The following is a 17,711-nucleotide window of genomic DNA, read 5'->3' on the forward strand; positions in this document are numbered from 1 at the left end:
GACACAGCCGTCCCACCATCTCCAACCATCACACAAATTCCGGCCTCCATGCCATGTCCCTGGGGGTGGCACTGGATTCCAACCCACTCATGGTTTGCTGGACTTGATGGTCACCAGCCCTCATCCTGGGGCCAGTAGTGAGTCACAGAGTCACCCCCGAGCTGTGGTGTGGCCCATGGTACAGCATTTGACCGCTACACACAAGGCCCTGGGTTCATTTGCAACTCTGAACAATGCTTAAGACAGTTGGTAACTGAGCATTGGTGGGTCACACCTGTAATGCCAGCTACTCAGGAGATAGGGATGGGGAGGATCATGATTTGAGGTTAGCCTGGGCGAAAAGTTTGAGAGACCCCCTCTCAACAAACAAGTCAGAAGCTGGTGGCTCATGTATGTAATCCCAGCTACCTGGAAGGCAACCATATAGAAGTTGGCAATTTGAGACCAGACCAAGAGTTTGCAAGAACCCATCTCAACCAATAAGCTGGGCATGGTGGTACACTGCTATAATCCCAGCTGGATAAGTGGATCACAATCCCAGGCCAACCCAGAGCAAAAGCACAAGGCTGTATTTGGAAAATATATAAAGGGAAAAGACCTACAGGGATGGCTCAAGCTGTAGAACACCTGCCTAGCAAGTGCAAGGTCCTGAGTTCAAATCCCAGTCCCACCACCACCAAAACAAAAAAGAATTTATTTGGGGAGCGTTGTGAGCTGATAAAGTCCAGCACCTTCCTGCAATCCATAAAGGGATATTCTGTCACCTGCATTCATCCTCAATGTAGCCACATTTCCTTTTCCTCTGCCTTTTCTACAATAGAGATGTTATGCATTGCGTGACAAGTGAGAAGCGTGGTCCCCCCCCCCCCGTGTCACCTCTCCACCGTCTGATTACCAACCCACACGCATTTCCGTAGGACATCCATCACCCCGGCCCCGGGAACGCACTGAATATTCAGATTAAATTGCAAAATTCCCCGATGAATAAAAAGAACTCGATTCTCTTCTGTAATGCGCACTGTCTCTGGGGACCGGAAATTGAGTCTGAGGAGGCTGATGGAAAGTGCAAAAAAAAATTGTATTATACAAATACGAAATTCCTTTTCTCATCATCAAAGCCTGAAACACGGCTGGGGGCCAGCCGGGGGTCAGGACAGAATTTAATTAGAGAGGAACGGGGAAAAAAGGGGACATTTTTCAAGTTGCCTTTTAATTCTGCAAACAAGTGGCTCTGAGGGTGCACGGGATGAACGGGAATTCGTCAAGGGCTCTGTCTCTCCCGTGCACGGAGGGGAAATCCATCGGTGTCACTTATAGGGACATTAAGGAGTCACAGGACAACTGGCTCCAGGAACACCATGAAATCCCGTTACTGAGTCCTGGGAGGGAGGGGAGGGGAAATAAATGTACACTTTCCCCCATCCTGGGATTTGGGGACCTGAGGAGGCAGTGTGACACTGCAGCCTGTTGCTTCAATTAGGGTCACCAATGTCCTTCAGGCCACAGATGGGTTTTCCAGACTGAGTCCCCCACGCCCAGGACCTCAGGATGGGGACGGGGTCTTTAAGGAGGTGACTGAGGTACAACGGGGTCACAGGGTGGCCCTAATCCCGCAGGACTGGGTCCTTATAAGAAAAGGACATGAGGACACAGATGCAGACAGAGAGACGACCCTGTGGGGACACAGGGAGGAGACGATGACTACAAGCCAAGGACAGAGTGGTTGGGAGGAGCCAACCTTTGTCCTTGACCTTGACTCCAGCCTTTGACCTTGACCTGGACTCCAGCCTCCAGGACTTGCCCACGGATTGTATGAGGGTTCCCACGACCTCACATGGTTCCTAGTAAGAGGGAGGCAGAGGTCAATCTCAGAACAGATCTGGAAGAAGGGTGATGGTCCTAAGTACTGGGTGCCCAGCATTGAAGAGAACTGCTGCACCCACAAGCCAGGGAACGCAGGAACCCCAGAAACTGAGCAAGCAAAGATGGGGATCCTGCTTCCCCATTTCCTGTGCTATGGCTGAAATCTGAACTGTCCCCAAAGGCTCCTGTGTGGACGGTGTGGTCCCCAAGGCAGCAAGGTCACAGGTGGGGACTTTGGGAGGTGAGGGGAGCAGGAGGGGCCTGACCTCATCAGTGGATTCATCCGTTGATTGACTCATAGATGAATGGACTGATCCACTGATGGACTCATGGCTGAGTGGATTCATCCATGGATGGATCCATAGCTTAGTGGCTATTGGGAGGTGGAGGAGCCTTTAGGAGGTGGGGCCTAATACGAGGAAGTGAGGTCATTGGGGCGTGGCTTTAGGGGTATAAATTGCTCACAACCCCTTCTCTGTCTCTCTCTCTCCCTCTTCTTCTCTGCTTCCTGGCAGCCATGATGTGAGCTGCTTTGCTCCAGCACCTGCTCCTGCCATGATGGTCTGCCTCACCATGGCCCAAAGCCATGAAGCCGAGTGACTGTTGACTGACACTCTGACCCCAAATAAACCGTTCTTCTTTATAACTTGATTCTCTCAGGTGTTTTGTCACAGTCACAGAAGCCTAACTGACACACTCCAGTACTGCTGACGTCTTGACTTCAGCCCTGTGGAACTCAAATCCCAACACCTCCACAGTGCCTCCTACACTGTCTCACCTTCAACTGACTGACTTTTCCTATGGCCCCCAGAGCTAAACACCTCGAATCTATTTGATCTTCTTGACGCTCTGCTTGAAAACCTTCAAGAGTTCTGCACTTTATGTGTCAGTCAGCTATTGCTGGGTAACAACCATCCCCGAAACACAGTTAGAATCACATTCTCACTTCCGCAGCTGCTGGGTGGGTAGAATTGGCTCTTACGGGCTCATTTTTCTCTCTAACTCAGGTCATTGGGGTACAGCGATAGGCTGTTCCTATTTCTGGGAGCTCTGTTGTCTACTTTTGTTCCTCCAGGGGTTGTCACAAAGGAGTCAGCTTTGCATCACTGTGACAAGTACCATTGATAACCAACTAATAAAGAGGAAAGGTTTATTTTGGCTCAGGTTTGCATTCATGACTGATTGGCTCTGTTCTTTTGGGCCTGTACCATCCAACATGGTGCAAGCAATGGCAGAAGAAAACCACTCGTCTCATGATGGAGGAAGAGAAAGAGAAAAAGAGGAAGAGACTGGGATCTCAATGACCTGCCAGGTCACACCCCCAATGGCCTCACTTCCTCCCACTAGGCCCTGCCCCCTAAAGGCCCAACCGCTCTCAGTAGTGACCCTGGTGACCCAGCCTGGAACACGTGGGTTTTTGGGGTTCATTGCAGATTCAAACTGTAGCAGGTTAAAGAGTTTAAGGCTGTGTTTTGTCTTCTCCCTTAAGTTCACCTTGAATTTGGGGAGAATGTGATTTGTGTCCAGCCATGCGACTACTGTCTGTCTGTCTGTCTTTCTGCTTGCACAATGATTGGTTCCTATCTGAACCCATTTGTCTCTCTCTGTGTCTCTCAGCCGCTCCTTCTCTCTCTGTCCTCTCTCTCTCTGTATGTCTCTCTCTGTGTGTCTGTCTTTTCTTTCCTCTCTCTTATCTGTCCCTCTCCCTTTCCCCTCTTCTCTCTCGTCCCCATCCCCCCCATTCTCCTTGCACACTGGTTCCTGTCTGACCCCATCTCTCTCTCTCTCTCTCTCTCTCTCTCTCTGTATCTGGCATTTTCAGTTCTCTCCACTTTGGTCACAGTCACTACAGATCGGTTTCATTTTCCCTCTTTTGTTCAACCCTCTTCTTTCAACGTTTACAAAAACGTGCTAACAAAATACCATCATGTTTTCAGTCAGCAGACGTTTCTCCTAAAACAAACAGTGCCTGCGGTAGGAAATTTTTCATGAATCCCCCTGCACCCTTTTGACCTGCGGCCATCAGGGAAATGTTAGAAATCCCCATAAAACTGTCTTAGCTTAGAGGGGGAAAAATCATAAAAACCCTTCAAAGAGCTTGTTTCTCTCAGAACCACTGCAGATCCGCTGTGTTTTAATGAAGCGAAAGTCACTTTTCGTGTCTCAGGAAGGATGGGGTGAAAGGTCACAGCAGTGGCAGAGGGACCGGTTTTGGGGACAATAATACAATGTGCAATTTTCAACAACCGACAGCAAATGCTGGCACTCACACACTTTTAGCAAAAGACGGGTTTTTGCAAGCCACAAATGAAACCAGATGCAGGACGTCAGTCGGCCACAAAGGGAAAAATGAGAACAAGGGAAAAGGAACCGAGAGAGGTGGAACCCACACGGCACCCACCCACCCCGAGCGCAGGATCCCATTAAATAATTGCGATGAAAATCCCTGGGCGAAACTCAGCCGTGCTTTTGCAACAGACGGCATTGAAACCAGAGGCAAAATGGACGCAGGTGGACTTGACCGGCCGTGTGGGAGGAGGTGACAAGGACAGAGCCAGGGTCACTCTGCATGGCGGCCACGTCGGGACACAGGTGCTCAGGACGTCCCAGCCCAACAGGAGATCACATGGCTTTGGCTGAAAAGCGTTGTCCTCTTCCTTGGGTTCACGGATTTGGTAAAAACAGGAGAAAAGCTTGACATCCCTGCCGCCATTTTGTATCTGTCTTTGCTCTGAGCCGTTCTCTCTGAAGTCACTTTGCAATCACCTTGGGTTCCAGAAAGGACAGAAGTGATGACATCTTTAAGACAAGGGACAGAAAGCACTGTGACTCAACTGTTAAACTATGCCCACCTCTGTCCCTAACCCTAATTCTCTGTCTACTCAACCCTGTAAGTCACGTCTGTACCCCAAAGATGGCTGAGGATGACTGAGTGCTCACTCTGTGTCTTCCCATGGCCAGGTAATAAATCCCCTTCCTCTGCTGTCGCCGTTAATGGTTCATTGTGTGGCATTTAGGGGACAGATGGCTGGACCTGGCCTGTGCAATCTCAGGAGTTTGGGACTTGGGTCCAAAACCCTAGTTTCACGAGGAGGCCAAGGTCACCTTACAAGAGCCACCTGGGCTGCTCTCCCTCCTGAACCACTCTATGTGTCCCAGCTTCCCTGGGTGACCCATGCCTCATTCACGCCTCGTTCACACCTCGTTCATTTGTATTCCTCCCTGTGTTCTCCCAATGTCCCCGGGACAGTTCTGGTGGCCTCCCAGCCAGCCATTCATTGTGCCACCAACCACAAATATAAGCAAGTCCTCAGACCCCAGTAATTTACTTTGGGCACATTTTTGGGTAAAGTCCTTATTTCAGCACAGTGCTATTTGCCATTGTGAACTGTAAGACAAGAAGCCTTGTGGTGATTGCATCTTCACTACACATCAGATAAAAACAGGAATATTGATCACTCACTCTAGCCCAGGGACCATCCAAACCCGTCCCCAATCGCCCCATCATTGGTGATCAAAAACCACCCAGGTTTTTCCCCTGGCACAGGTTACTGTCAGTTAAAAAAAAAATGCCTTTGGGTGCCATGGCTCACGGCTGTAATCCCAGCTACTCAGGAGGCAGCGATCAGGAGGACCACGGTTCGAGGCCAGCCCAGGCAAGTAGTTCACTAGACACTATTTTAAAAATACCCGTCACGAAACAGGGCTAGGGCAGTGGCTCAAGGTGAAGACCCTGAGTTCAAACCTCGGCACCGTCAATAAAACCACAAACGCCTTGAAACAGGGAGAGCGCTCTGTCCACCTCCTGCTTATTCCTGGCCCACCATGGCTTTTGTAACTGCTTTCCTTAACTTGTAATGGACTTTTGTGACCACTCTCCTATGTCTTCGAATCCTGCCTGGATGCATCCACACAGGATATAGGAATCACAGCTTCCTGTTTACAAAGCCAGTAGGATCGTGCTGCTTTGGGGGATGACAGCCCCTTCCTTCCCCCATGGCTCAGGCTAAAGACACTTGGGTGTCCATCCCGAGTTTATTTCTGTCCTGTTTGGTTCAGCCTTGGGCTGTGTAATATAAAGCCATGCTGTGCAAGAGCTCAAAGAACCTTTTCCCCCAAAACCACAGTGACTTCAGACCCAGACTGAAAAGCCCCACTTGTCCCCTGGAAAGACGCCTCTAAAGCAGAGATCTGTCTGGATGTCCCCCACCCAAACATTTGCTTCCCAATTAATAAAAATAACTCGACAGAATTCCTGCGTGATGGCGCTCTTAGCACCACTGGACACTGGACTTTTTTGTGCAATCAGCAAACACCAGCTGAGTTCGCAACCGTTATACACACATGTGCAAGATAAAACCAGCATTTAAGACAGTTATTTAGGGAGGGAGTCCAGCTCTGTGTACACTGCACAGAATTACAACTTAGCTCCAGAAAAAGAGATCTTGAAGTTTTCCTCTCAAAAAAAGGCAAATCCAGGGCTGGAGGTGGCTAAAAATGCTGAAGCCCTGAGTTCAAACCACAGAATTGCCACACACACACACACCACACACAAAGGAAAAGAAAAAGGACCTAAAATACTGCACAGAAAAAAACATGGGGCTGGGCGCAGACCCGGGGTTGCAACCCCGGCATCTCTAAAAATTAAGTTAAATGCAAAAGTTCTTAGAAAAAGCAAGACGTATAGAGGAGCATCGGTGCAAGATGGACCACAATGCACACCAGAAACTAAAATAAACCTAGCTTTCTGCAAAATGGTATTTAAGCAATTTCACCTCTGTCCACAAAATTTCATGCAATTATCAAAGCGGCTTATTCCCGTGCTAAAAAGTCAGCATTAAAGGCAGTCGCACTTGTTGCTGCTTTATAAATAAAATTAACATAAACGGATCTGCGCTGCCCATTTTGCTGCAAACCCGGGCCGGAGCAGGTTCGTCGCAGTATAGGCGGGATCTCATTGCGCATGCGCCAGCCCCAAGCCTATGCTACCCAGTGCGCATGCTCGCTCCTTCTTCCCCACCCCCACTTGCACGCTCCCGGTGGGAATGTACTGCGCATCCTCGACCGCTCAGCTGCCAGTACCAGGCCTTCAGTGTGCCATACTGCGCATGCTCGATACTCTCCCCCGCCCCTCACGTCTGGTCTTTTGGAAGCTTCCTGCTGGAATGCAGTACGCATGCTCGACCGGTCAGCTTCCAGTACCCGGCCTTCAATGTGCTGTACTACGCATGCTCGCTCCTCACCCCAGTCCATCCCTCCAGGCCACCTGCTGAATATATTGCGCACGCGCAACTCTTAAGCCGCCAAAACCCGGCCGCAGTGTCCCATACTGCGCATGCTCGTTCCAGCGTCCTAGCACCCCCCTTCGCCCCCCGCCCGCTTCAGCGTGCATATACTGCGCATGCCCAAAGCTGTGCGGCCTTGATTTCGTCTCATCAGCGTGCGCCGCAACCCTAAAACATCTAAAAATTGGGTGACCCAGAGGTGGAACGGCCGCCGCTTCCTGTCATCGTTCTGGTCCAAGCACCTCCGCTCTAACAAAACCCCCTGAAAAGACTCGGACGGCAGTGAGACAAGCGAGCGGCAAACGGCAGCGTCGCCTCTGTGATGGCGTCACTGCCGTGATGACGTCACGGAGCGTGGTGACGCGGCACCGGACGCCCTTGTTTGGGAGCGTCGTCGGCGCGCCCATTTTAAAGCTTCCCTGAGCGGCGCGGGCGTGGCCGCGGCCCGGGCCTCCGCCCCCTTCGCTAATCCTGGGACAACCGCGAAACCGGGGCCCCGGCGTCCTCGCCTCGGGTCGGCACCACCTCCGGGCGGCCGGGGCCCGCATCGCCGAGCGCGGTCACCCGGGGGCGTGAGCCCGGGCCGCGGCCCGCCATGCCGCCCGGCAAAGTGCTGCAGCCGGTGCTGAAGATGAAGGTGGACGAGCTTTTCCTGTGCTGGCTGAGCGAGGCCAGCACGCAGCGCATGCTGCACGACGGCCTGCACCGCATCCAGTGTCCGCCCCGGGCCAGCGGGGACGCGGGTCCCCCCGGGGCCTGGCCCGTTGTGCCTCCGTCATCGCCGTCGCCGTCGCCATCGCCTTCGTGCGTCTGCGGCGGCCCCGACGCTCCGCTGGGCCCCGCGCCGCCCCCGGCCGCCATCGCCACCGCCGCCGCCGCCAGACCCGCAGCCCACGGCCTCGGCCGCGGCCACCTCGCACGCAAGTCCGCGGGGACACGAGCGGTGAGTGACGCGGGCGGCGGGTCACGGGTGGCTTCGTCCCCGACGGACACCTGCACGAGTGGCAGGTGGGACAGTTGCTCAGGTGGCAGGTGGGACAGTTGCTCAGGTGGCTGTGGTTGCAGGTGGGACAGTTGCTCAGGTGGCAGGCGGGACAGTGGCTCAGGTGGCAGGTGGGACAGTGGCTTAGGTGGCAGGTGGGACAGTTGCTCAGCGGCAGGTGGGACAGTGGCTCAGGTGACTCAGGTGGCAGGTGGGACAGTGGCTCAGGTGGCTGTGGTTGCAGGTGGGACAGTTGCTCAGGTGGCAGGTGGGACAGTTGCTCAGGTGGCAGGTGGGACAGTGGCTCAGGTGGCAGGTGGGACAGTGGCTCAGGTGGCTGTGGTTGCAGGTGGGACAGTGGCTCAGGTGGCAGGTGGGACAGTGGCTCAGGTGGCAGGTGGGACAGTGGCTCAGGTGGCTGTGGTTGCAGGTGGGACAGTTGCTCAGGTGGCAGGTGGGACAGTTGCTCAGGTGGCAGGTGGGACAGTGGCTCAGGTGGCTCAGGTGGCTGTGGTTGCAGGTGGGACAGTGGCTCAGGTGGCTCAGGTGGCAGGTGGGACAGTGGCTCAGGTGGCTGTGGTTGCAGGTGGGACAGTGGCTCAGGTGGCAGGTGGGACAGTTGCTCAGGTGACTTGGATTGCACGTGGGACACCTGCACAGGTGACTTGGATCACACGTGGGACACCTGCACAGGTGACTTGGATCGCATGTGGAACACCTGCACAGGTGACTTGGGTTCCAGGTGTGACACGTGGGGCAGTCGCACAGATGACTCGGGGTGTGGAGAACAGAAGCACAAGTGGCTCAGGTGTCAGGTGTGACAGCTGCACAGGTGGCTGGGTTCGTTAGTGCAATGCTTGCACAGATGGCTCAGATGACGGATGACACAGCCGCACAGGTGTCTGGGGTTGCTAGTGCAATGCTTGTACAAGTAGCTCCATGGCAGATGAGACAGTCGCACAGAGGCTCAGGTCACAGGTGTGACACGTGGGACAGTGTCTCAGATGACTCCGGGCGGGGAGCACAGATGCACAAGTGGCTCGGGTGGCAGGTGAGACAGTTGCACCAGTGGGTCAGGTCCTAGATGCAACATCTGAACAGGTAGCTCGGGCAGCAGGCGGAATTTTAGCCCACGTGGCTCAGGTCTGAGGTGTCACAGCTGCTCAGGTGTCTGTGGTCACTGGTGCAGCTCGGGTGGCAGGTGAGATAGATAGCTTGGCTCCTACGGGTGACATCTGAACAATGCCTGCACAAGTAGCTCGGGTGGCAGGTGGGACGGCTGCATAGTTGGTTTGGGTGGCACGTGGGACAGTTGCACAGGTGGTACATGTCCTAGGTATGACAGCTGCACAGGTGTCTGGGGTCGCTGGTGCAATGCCTGCAGAAGTCGCTCAGGTGGCAGGTGTAACAAGTGCACAGGTGACTCAACTAGCAGGTGGGAAAGTAGTACAAGTAGTCAGGTCCCAGGTAGGACATCTGCACAGGTGCCTGGGGTCGTGGGTGTGATGCCTACAGAAGTGGTGGCAAGTGCCCCAGCTGCACAGGTAGCTTGGCTCCTAGGGGTGACATCTGAACAGGTGGCTTGGGTCATGGGTGTGACACCTGCACAGATACCTTGGGTGGCAGATGCTATACCTGCATAGGTAACTTGGGGGGAGTCACAGGTACAACACTTGCACAGGTGGCTCGGTTTCAGGTGCAACTCCTGTAAAGGTAGCTCTGGTGAGAGATATGACACCTGCACAGGTAGCTTGGGTGGCGGGTGTGACAGGTGCCTCAGGTGCACCAGGCTGGTGGGAGGGAGGATAGCCGTTGCCAATGTGCTTCTACTTCGAGGTTCCCACTCCCAGAACTCCCTACACAGTAGAAAGTTCTATTTTTTTTTTAATTTAAGTATGACATATTTGAAACATTGTAAGAACTTTTGCAAAACTGCAACGTACTCCCGCCCAGCACAACAATTAATAAAAAAAAGTTACAAAAATATAGCTAGGATGGTTATACTTCTGTTTTGTTTTTTGTTTGTTTTTTCTTTTCAGTAATTGGAGGTGATTAGCCATGCATTTAAGACACTAATGAGGCTGGAGATGCAGCTTAGTGTAGCAGGCTTCCTCAGCATGTGCAAGACTGTGGGTTAGCTTGTCAGCATCAGTAAATAAAATAATGAAATAAACGATGATTAGAGCCTGATTTGTCTGGCAGATGAGAGGCCCTGGGCTTGATCCTCAGCCTTGCAAACACACACACAACCCAACAATGGTGCATTGTGACATTTGATTGCACCCATTTACAGTAACAAATGTGACTTCAGATGATGCAGAAAAAGGAGTGTCGGTGCCCATGGTATCTCTGGGGTATGCATGAGCCTGGGATATTACCATTATTCTGTGTTTAAAGTGATGGCTTGGCTTCTGGTCAGCAGCACTGGGTGTCAGGAAGTGATACTTAGGTAGACGTGCAGTCACTGGCTGTCCACTAACTGGTCAGTGACAGGTGTCAGTTCGAGGACGGGTCTCGTGATTGTCTGTTGTGTTCTAATGATCTGGAATATTGTCTGCAAAGTGAGTATCAAGGACAAGGAGTGACAGCCAGCAGCAGCCTTGGACACCTTATGTCCTTCACGTGTGTTCCAGAGGGGCTAGTGTCTTCCTGCAGGAACTCATGGACCTGTGTCAACTGCAGAATGGCACCTGTGTCCCTGTTCACTGAGGAAATCGGGTGTGACAATGGCTAGTGCTCAGATGCTTCACCTGGTAGTGACTGGCCCCCGCTCCTCAGGTGCTCACTGGAGTTGCCAACACTGCCCACTGGGCAGGAGATAGAAAGGTTGCATCTGCGACCTTGTGACTTTGTGTGAATCCTGTAGAACTGGACATCTTCCTGCAAGGCCAGCTCTGTGCCAGGGAGACAAATGGCACGCGTGTGGCAAGATGATGTCATTTGCAGAGCAGGCCGCAGATGCTCAGCAATGGAATTACGTTTTGGGGTGCAGGGAAAGGTTGTCCCTGCCTGGTCCTGAGGTCCTGCATTGCAGGCCTTGGGGAGTGCACAGTCCTTAGAAGGAGGGGACACAGGACAAACAGATGGTGTTCCAGACAGGGACAGGTGAGAGGTGTGAGTGACAGGTTTAAGTCTCTCTCAGGACTAGAGCTGTCTGAGGATGCGTGTGGATCCTGATGGTCACTTGTGTTTTAATACCTCTTAACTATTTGAACAGTAGTAGTATCTAATTTAATCTCTCATGTTTTAAGTGTCTTATTTGAAACACTAGTAAAAAGAGTCATGGAGGAATAGCCTTTTGTGACTGATATTGCCTTGTTTTGTTCTTTGGTTCACAGAATAAACCATATCTCACCGCACCCCTCCCCCCAATGCGCCCCTCCCCCAATGCACCCTTTCCGTCCACCCTGCCCTTCCCCTCTGGCCAGGGTTCCTGAACCACCGTCATGAGTGCAGGTGCAGGTCTTGTGGTGTCTCCCATCTCTCTATGGGACAGGCGCTCCCCTGGACCATGCCATCCCCTGGTTTGGGGGGGGGCATCCCATGTCCCCAGCACTAGCATAGTGTCCCCAGGAGGGCACACAACCCCAGGGTGTGGTGGTGACAGGCGCTCACGCTGGCCCTGGACACAGCACACCAGCCCCTCACTGTTACGGACGTGCAGCACTTTCCCATTTACACCGGGAGGACAGGACAGGTGTCCACAGCCCTGTGTGGTGGCTCCTGCCCTGGCCTGTGGGCAGTTGGAGTCCCTACGTTAATATGGTGGTTTCTGGTCCTTTCCACTGGCTGTGCGTGACGGCACCAGGGACCTGGCATCTGAGCCTCCCTGGAGATCCCGATTCTCTCTGGAAAAACCTAAAAGCAGAGCTGCCGCAGGTGCAGAGGAAGCTCAGACTTTTCCGTGGTGGCCGAAGTTCCGTTCTGCTTGCTGTTATCCTGCAGGATGCGACTGTGACCCGTGGCCCTCTGTGGCCTCGGTACCCATGTCCACAACTGGTGCACATTCTGCCCTTTGCAGGAGTCTGTTCATGTCTTCTGCACATTTTTAAAATTACGCTGTGTTTTGTAAGTACAACTCCTTCATCAGGGGTAGGTTTTACAAAATCCCAGTTCTGAGGCCTCTCTTGTGTTCTTACTGCCGTGTTTCGGAGCATAGAACTTTTCAATTTTGATAAACTAAAGTTATGGGTTTTTTCTTTATATCTCCGGAAGTGTAATACATAATCTAAAAAAACTGCCATGCCCAAGGTCAAAAGATGTCTTCTACGAGGTGTACGTGTTTAGTTTTTATGCTTTTTGTTTTTTTTCCAGCAGTGCTGGGATTTGAACTCAGGCTCACGCTTGTAGGCCAGCAAGTGTGGTGACGCACGCCTGTAATCCCAGCTACTCAGGAGGCATGGGTGGAGGATTGCAGACTGAGGCCAGATTCCAGGCCAAAACATGAGACCCTATCTGAAAAACAGCTGCAGTAAACTAGGGCTGGGGGTGTGGCTTAAGTGGTAGAGACCCGCCTAGCAAATGGGAGTCCCTGAGTTCAAACCCTAGTATTGCCAACTGGGGGGGAAAGGGAGAGAGAGGGAGGGGGAAAGTATGACTTTTCACATGGATCCTATGAATACTGGGGAGTCACATTCTGGTTATCCTGGTGATTCAGAGAACGCTTAGGATTTTGTATGCACAGGTCGTGCCGTGGATGGGACCCGTTTTGCATCTTCCCTGCTAATCTGTAGGGCTGGGACGTCCAGTGCATTGCCCCATGCAGGTGTCCAGAGGCCCCCGTCCCTCCACCTTGTCCCCAGCTCAGGGCCATCACCTTCAGGATGGTGGATTTACAGGGTTTTCCCAAGTACCTTGTAAATGTTTGACGTGCGTGAGTGCCACCAAACCCTTTTCCTTCGTGTGATTATCTTCAGTGCTTTTGGGTGTCACACCTTTGCGCTCTCTCTGTGGCTCACCCCTATGGGGCGTGTCAGGCGAGGTGCTGTTCTCTGTCAGGTGACAGGTGATGTCTGCAGCTTGGTGTCATCAAGAGATGTGGCCGCACAGGACAGATGCCCTGGGTGGGATGTGCCCCTTCTCCATGGCCTGAAAGAGGGTATTAATTTGAGACCATGTCTGTCTTTTTAAAAATAACTTTAAAAAGTTTTTAAAAAACTTTTGGGGTGCTAAGTGCAGCCTGTCTGCCTCAGTTTCTCTGGTGACAAAAGCTGTCTTCCTGATGTGGGGCTCAGAGCAGATGTAGAGATGTCACAAGCCTGTTGTCACACAGGCCACATTCAGAAATCTTTGTGGAGCCGGGCACCATGCTGCACGCCTGCAGTCCTGGCCCTCGGAGGCCGGGCGGGGGGAGAAGGGGGCACGTGAGTTCCAGGCCGGCCTGGTGACACGGCACAGCGGGACCCTGTCTCAAAAAGCAAAAAGCAATGGGTGTTAGAGCTGGAGACTTAACAATGCAGACTTTTACAGAAGCCATGTCGCAGAGGGAGTCATGTCAGCCGTGGTCAGTGCTCAGATGCACAGATATGAAACGCCTCTCTGTCCTGTGTTTCTGTCCACTCCTGCAAGCCTGGCGCCCCCTCGGCCTCCTCCGTCCCCCTTTCAGTGGCCAGAGGGACAGGCATGCTGCCCAGCCCGGTAACCAGCTCCTGTGGCCTTTTGCCTCTGTCCTCCGCAGTCCCTCCCAGTCATGACCCTTTGTGTGTCTCAGGCTGATTTTCAGCAAATTGAGGGAAATTAATCACTTCTGAGCATTTCTGGGTGACGTGTGGCTCTGTGTGTAGAATTATGAAGAGGGGAGGCCTCCTGTCTTGTGTCACTAAAAGCCTGGGGACGTCACAGCCAGAAGAAACCCCTGGCCTGTAGGGTCAGTGCAGGGCATCCAGCTCCTTGTCTTTTATGTCATTGTTTCTGTCCTTACCCTGTTCCCACCCTGTGTGTGCTTACACCCAGGACTGCAGTTGAAAAAACCAAGCCAGAGAAACTGAGCGTACACAGTTTGGTGACGGTGACAGTAACAGATCAGGCTATTTTACTTCTAGCTCTAGGCCTCTATCTAGCCTCTCACTGTTAAGCCCATCCACTAGCATTTGTGGTGTCAGTAAAGCACAGAAGGCCAGGTGCTGGCCCGAGAAGGGCTTGACCACGTCCTCCAGGGACAGGGATGGCAGCCCAGGTGTCCTCCAGGGACTGGACGGCAGCCTGGGTGCCCCTAATGACAGGGACATCAGCCCGTGTGTGTGGGTAAGGAGGCCCAGCAGAGGCCATCCAGCAGGGCATCTTGGGTCACAAGGACCAGCATGTCCCCAGCTTCTCCGTCCCCTCTGTCGATTTGGTACCCACGCAGGCAATGATATCAGAGACTCACTGTGGGCCTGGCCATCCCAGGAGCTCCATGTTGACCTGCTGCCCCGAGTGCCGTGTCTTGTCCAAAGCATGCGTGTGGGGCTGCTCGCCTGCCTTCCCAAAGACGGCCCCTTATGCTGTGGGTGCACGTCCCCTGGCCCCCTCTGAAGACTGGCACTGGATGAGGCCGACATGCACGTGTTCAGGGTGATAAACAGGTTGGGAAGAGGGAGACGAGGAAGAGGGAGGTGCTGCGACCTGGGAGCATTGGTGCTCGGCCACTGTACAGAGCCGATGGGCGCCGGGCAAGGCAGGCTGTGGGGACAGGGCAGGGGACAGGGCAGGGGCCAGGTGGGCACAGGACTGTGAGGGCAGAGAAGTCATCCTGGGATGTCATTGTGGTGAGTGCAGTCAGTGGTTTGTGATGTCATCGTGGTGAGTGCAGTCAGTGGTTTGTGATGTCATCGTGGTGAGTGCAGTCAGTGGTTTGTGATGTCATCGTGGTGGGTGTAGTCAGTGTCCTGTGATGTCATCGTGGTGGCTGCAGTCACCAAAGCAAGCCCTGGGGTAACTGGGTGCACGACTGGTGACACCAGCCTAGGCCCTGCAGTGTGACAGGTGAGCCCCCATGACGCATGACTGACGTTAGTGGTGGAGACACCGTGTAGGGTGGACAAGCCCTGCTTGGCTCTTGGTGTCTCTGCAAACCCAGACTGCTGAATATGAGGTCTGTGGACTGAGAGGAAAAGGGAGAACAGGCCAGGAAGAAGGACGAGGATGTCCCTGTGTGAGGATGGGGGCTTTCTCACACACGGCACCTGGTCTGGTCCCATTGTCCAGACCAGAGTCCACCTCCAAGAAGGGCTGAGTGCTGGGATTACAGCCGTGAACCACCATTCCCAATGTAGTCATTGACACTTTTCCCCTGGGTGGCCTCTAACCAGGATCCTCCTATGTCTGCCTCCCAAGTAGCTGGAACTACAGGGCTGCGTCACTGAGCCCGGTGAAGGCCAGGCTTTCTGGGGTGCAGCGGTGTGCTGTGGACCTTCACACCTTCCCTGTGCTCTGTGTTGGGATGCAGAAGGGGCACCTGCGTGTTGTTTACCCTGCTGTGAGGTGTTGGGTCCCCCGTTCCCCACTCCTTCCTTTCTTCTCCCACACCGGGCTGCAGACAGGTACAGGTCCTGCTGTGTGAAAGGGAACCAAAGCTCATCCTGAGTACTGACTGTGGGTTTGCTTTCTTTTCTTTTCTTTCTTGTTTATTTTTGGAGTACTGCTGTTTGAACAGAGGGTCTCACGCTTTGCTAAGGTCTTGTGACCCGTTTGCCCCAGGCTGGCCTTGAACCACGATCCTCCTGATCTCTGCCTCCTGAGTAGCTGGGATTACAGGTGTGAGCCACAGGCATCAAGCTGACTCCTGGTTTTGAGAAGTCCACTGTTTTCTCAGTCTCAAGTTGAGGGGGACTGTGGAGTCTGCAGACCCCTGGGCAGGTGCAGATGCCCCCCACTCCACGCCTTGCAGGACGGAGCCCTGCGCTGGGCCCCAAGTCTGCACAGTGAGCACTGGGTTCGCTCTGTCCTGGACGGACTTCCCGTGTGTGACAGGGAGCCTTTGTCTGGTCCTGGTGGCCGCCAGTCCCTGCTAGGATGACTTGTTTATGGCTGGGGTGACCACGTGACACGGGGGGTGACAGGGCCCTGTGAGCAGGCTCCGTCCTGCACTGGGACCTGGGAGAGGAGGAGGGACATTGAGGAGAGCCGGGCCGTGGAGCAGAGGGGAGGACAGGGCAGGACAGGCCACTACAGGACAGGAGCGGCGGCCCAGCCCGTCCTCTGCCTGCTGCACAGCCGGTGGCCGGCCAGGGAGGGGCTGCTGCCTCCCCCACCCTCCGCCATGCGCCCTCCTCAGCCTGTGGAATGTGCGCGGCCCAGGCCCGGGCCCCAGAGCGCCTGGCCGGCCACGCATGGAGCTCGCTGAGCCCGGCCCCGGTCCTGCCCCGCTGCCCCGAGAGCCCTGCACCCGGCCCGGCCCCCGCAGGCCCCTGCGCACCGATGGGATGCGGCTCCGCGAGCTGTCCCTGCGCCAGGACCCTGACCTGAGGCAGGAGCTGGCCTCCCTCGCCCGGGGCTGTGACTTTGTGCTGCCCTCCCGCTTCAAGAAGAGACTCAAGGCCTTCCAGCAGGTCGGCGTCCCGTCTGTGTGTCTGTGCGTCCGTGGCTGGCTGGCTGGCTATGTGCGGGCCAACCCCTGGCTGTCTGTCTCCCTGGTGGCCTGCCTGTCTGCGTTCTGTCTGTCTCCGTGAGGGCAGCTGCCCACTATCCTGTGGTGGGGGACTTCGGGGGCGCTCAGGCGGCTTGGTGGTGCCATGTGGCGTAGGACAGGTTCTTTGGGGTGAGTGGGGTGCACGGGGGGGGGCACTTGAGCCCACTTGCTGCCACCAAGGGAAGTTCGCATTTCTGGTCCAGTTTGCAGTGGACGTCAATGTGACCAGCAGCTGGAATGTCAGTAATAAACCCAGGATTTGTCAGCTGAGCGAACGCCCCAGACTCGTTCATGAGAGAAGACGGGGCTCTGCTGTCACCATCAGAGGTGACCACCTGCAGTAAACAGGACACTTGCTGGTTTCTGGTTACGAGCTGACTTTAAGGTTAATCTCGGTTCTCGGACGTGCTCAGAGGAGCGACGTTTGTGCATCTGCCTCGTGCACACTTTTAGTCACTTTTAAAAGAGCCTTGGGACACCTGGCGCTAGTCACCTGGTGGCCTGTCTTGGTGGCCCTGGTGTCGCTGTGGGGCATGGGAGGGTGGCTGGCTGAGCACCTGACGGGCGGCCCAGAGCCCCGTCTTGGTTCAGGGCCGCAGGCGAGCACGGTGCACACTGTGCGTTCTGTTGTTGGAGGAGTCAAGTGACTTAAAAAGTGAAATTGAATGAAACCACCCTGTGTGGGGAAAAGGCCGGCTTTGTGCTGGCGTCCTAACGGGAATTTGTCCTAAGCCCTCACATGTCAGCTGTCACACAGCTCCAGGGCGTTTGTGTCTGATTTCTGCCTTGCGGACTTTGCAGTTTTGCCTGGTTGTAGGCTTCTCCCTGGTCTTAAAGGCGTGTCCCCAAAGTCACGTCACCCCCATCCTTTAGCGTGGATTACTCGCCCTGCACACGAGTTTGTTTCACAAGTTGGGAAGCAGGTGTGTGACGGTGGCCTGTTTTCCTGAGTGTCTGAGGCGTGGGGATGTGT

The 17,711-nt window shown here is 54.2% G+C and overlaps 1 protein-coding gene, 1 long non-coding RNA gene and 1 pseudogene across 6 annotated transcripts in view; 1 reads left to right on the plus strand and 2 right to left on the minus strand.

The window, feature by feature from the left end:
- Positions 1-3,975: 3,975 nt before the first annotated feature.
- LOC141419908 (uncharacterized) lies at positions 3,976-6,932 on the minus strand. Its single transcript, XR_012444637.1, has 2 exons — positions 6,639-6,932; positions 3,976-4,662 (listed from the first exon to the last, which is right to left on the minus strand). It is a non-coding gene; the product is annotated as an uncharacterized lncRNA (long non-coding RNA).
- A 613-nt stretch (positions 6,933-7,545) lies between these two features.
- Ppp2r3b (protein phosphatase 2 regulatory subunit B''beta) overlaps positions 7,546-17,711 on the plus strand; it is a 30,605-nt gene continuing 20,439 nt past the window's right edge. For 2 of the 5 annotated variants that reach the window (XM_074064194.1, XM_074064195.1), the window contains exon 1: positions 7,546-8,091. In XM_074064194.1, the coding sequence (XP_073920295.1) occupies positions 7,744-8,091 (348 nt within the window). In that variant the 5' untranslated portion in view covers positions 7,546-7,743. Of the gene's footprint in view, positions 8,092-16,183; positions 16,659-17,711 lie in introns of those variants that run through there. The other 3 variants (XM_074064193.1, XM_020183677.2, XM_020183676.2) reach the window with 3 other exon arrangements.
- Positions 8,113-16,371, minus strand: LOC141419812 (uncharacterized; annotated as a pseudogene).

This window comes from Castor canadensis, chromosome X (assembly GCF_047511655.1).
Source record: "Castor canadensis chromosome X, mCasCan1.hap1v2, whole genome shotgun sequence".
NCBI lineage: Eukaryota > Metazoa > Chordata > Mammalia > Rodentia > Castoridae > Castor > Castor canadensis.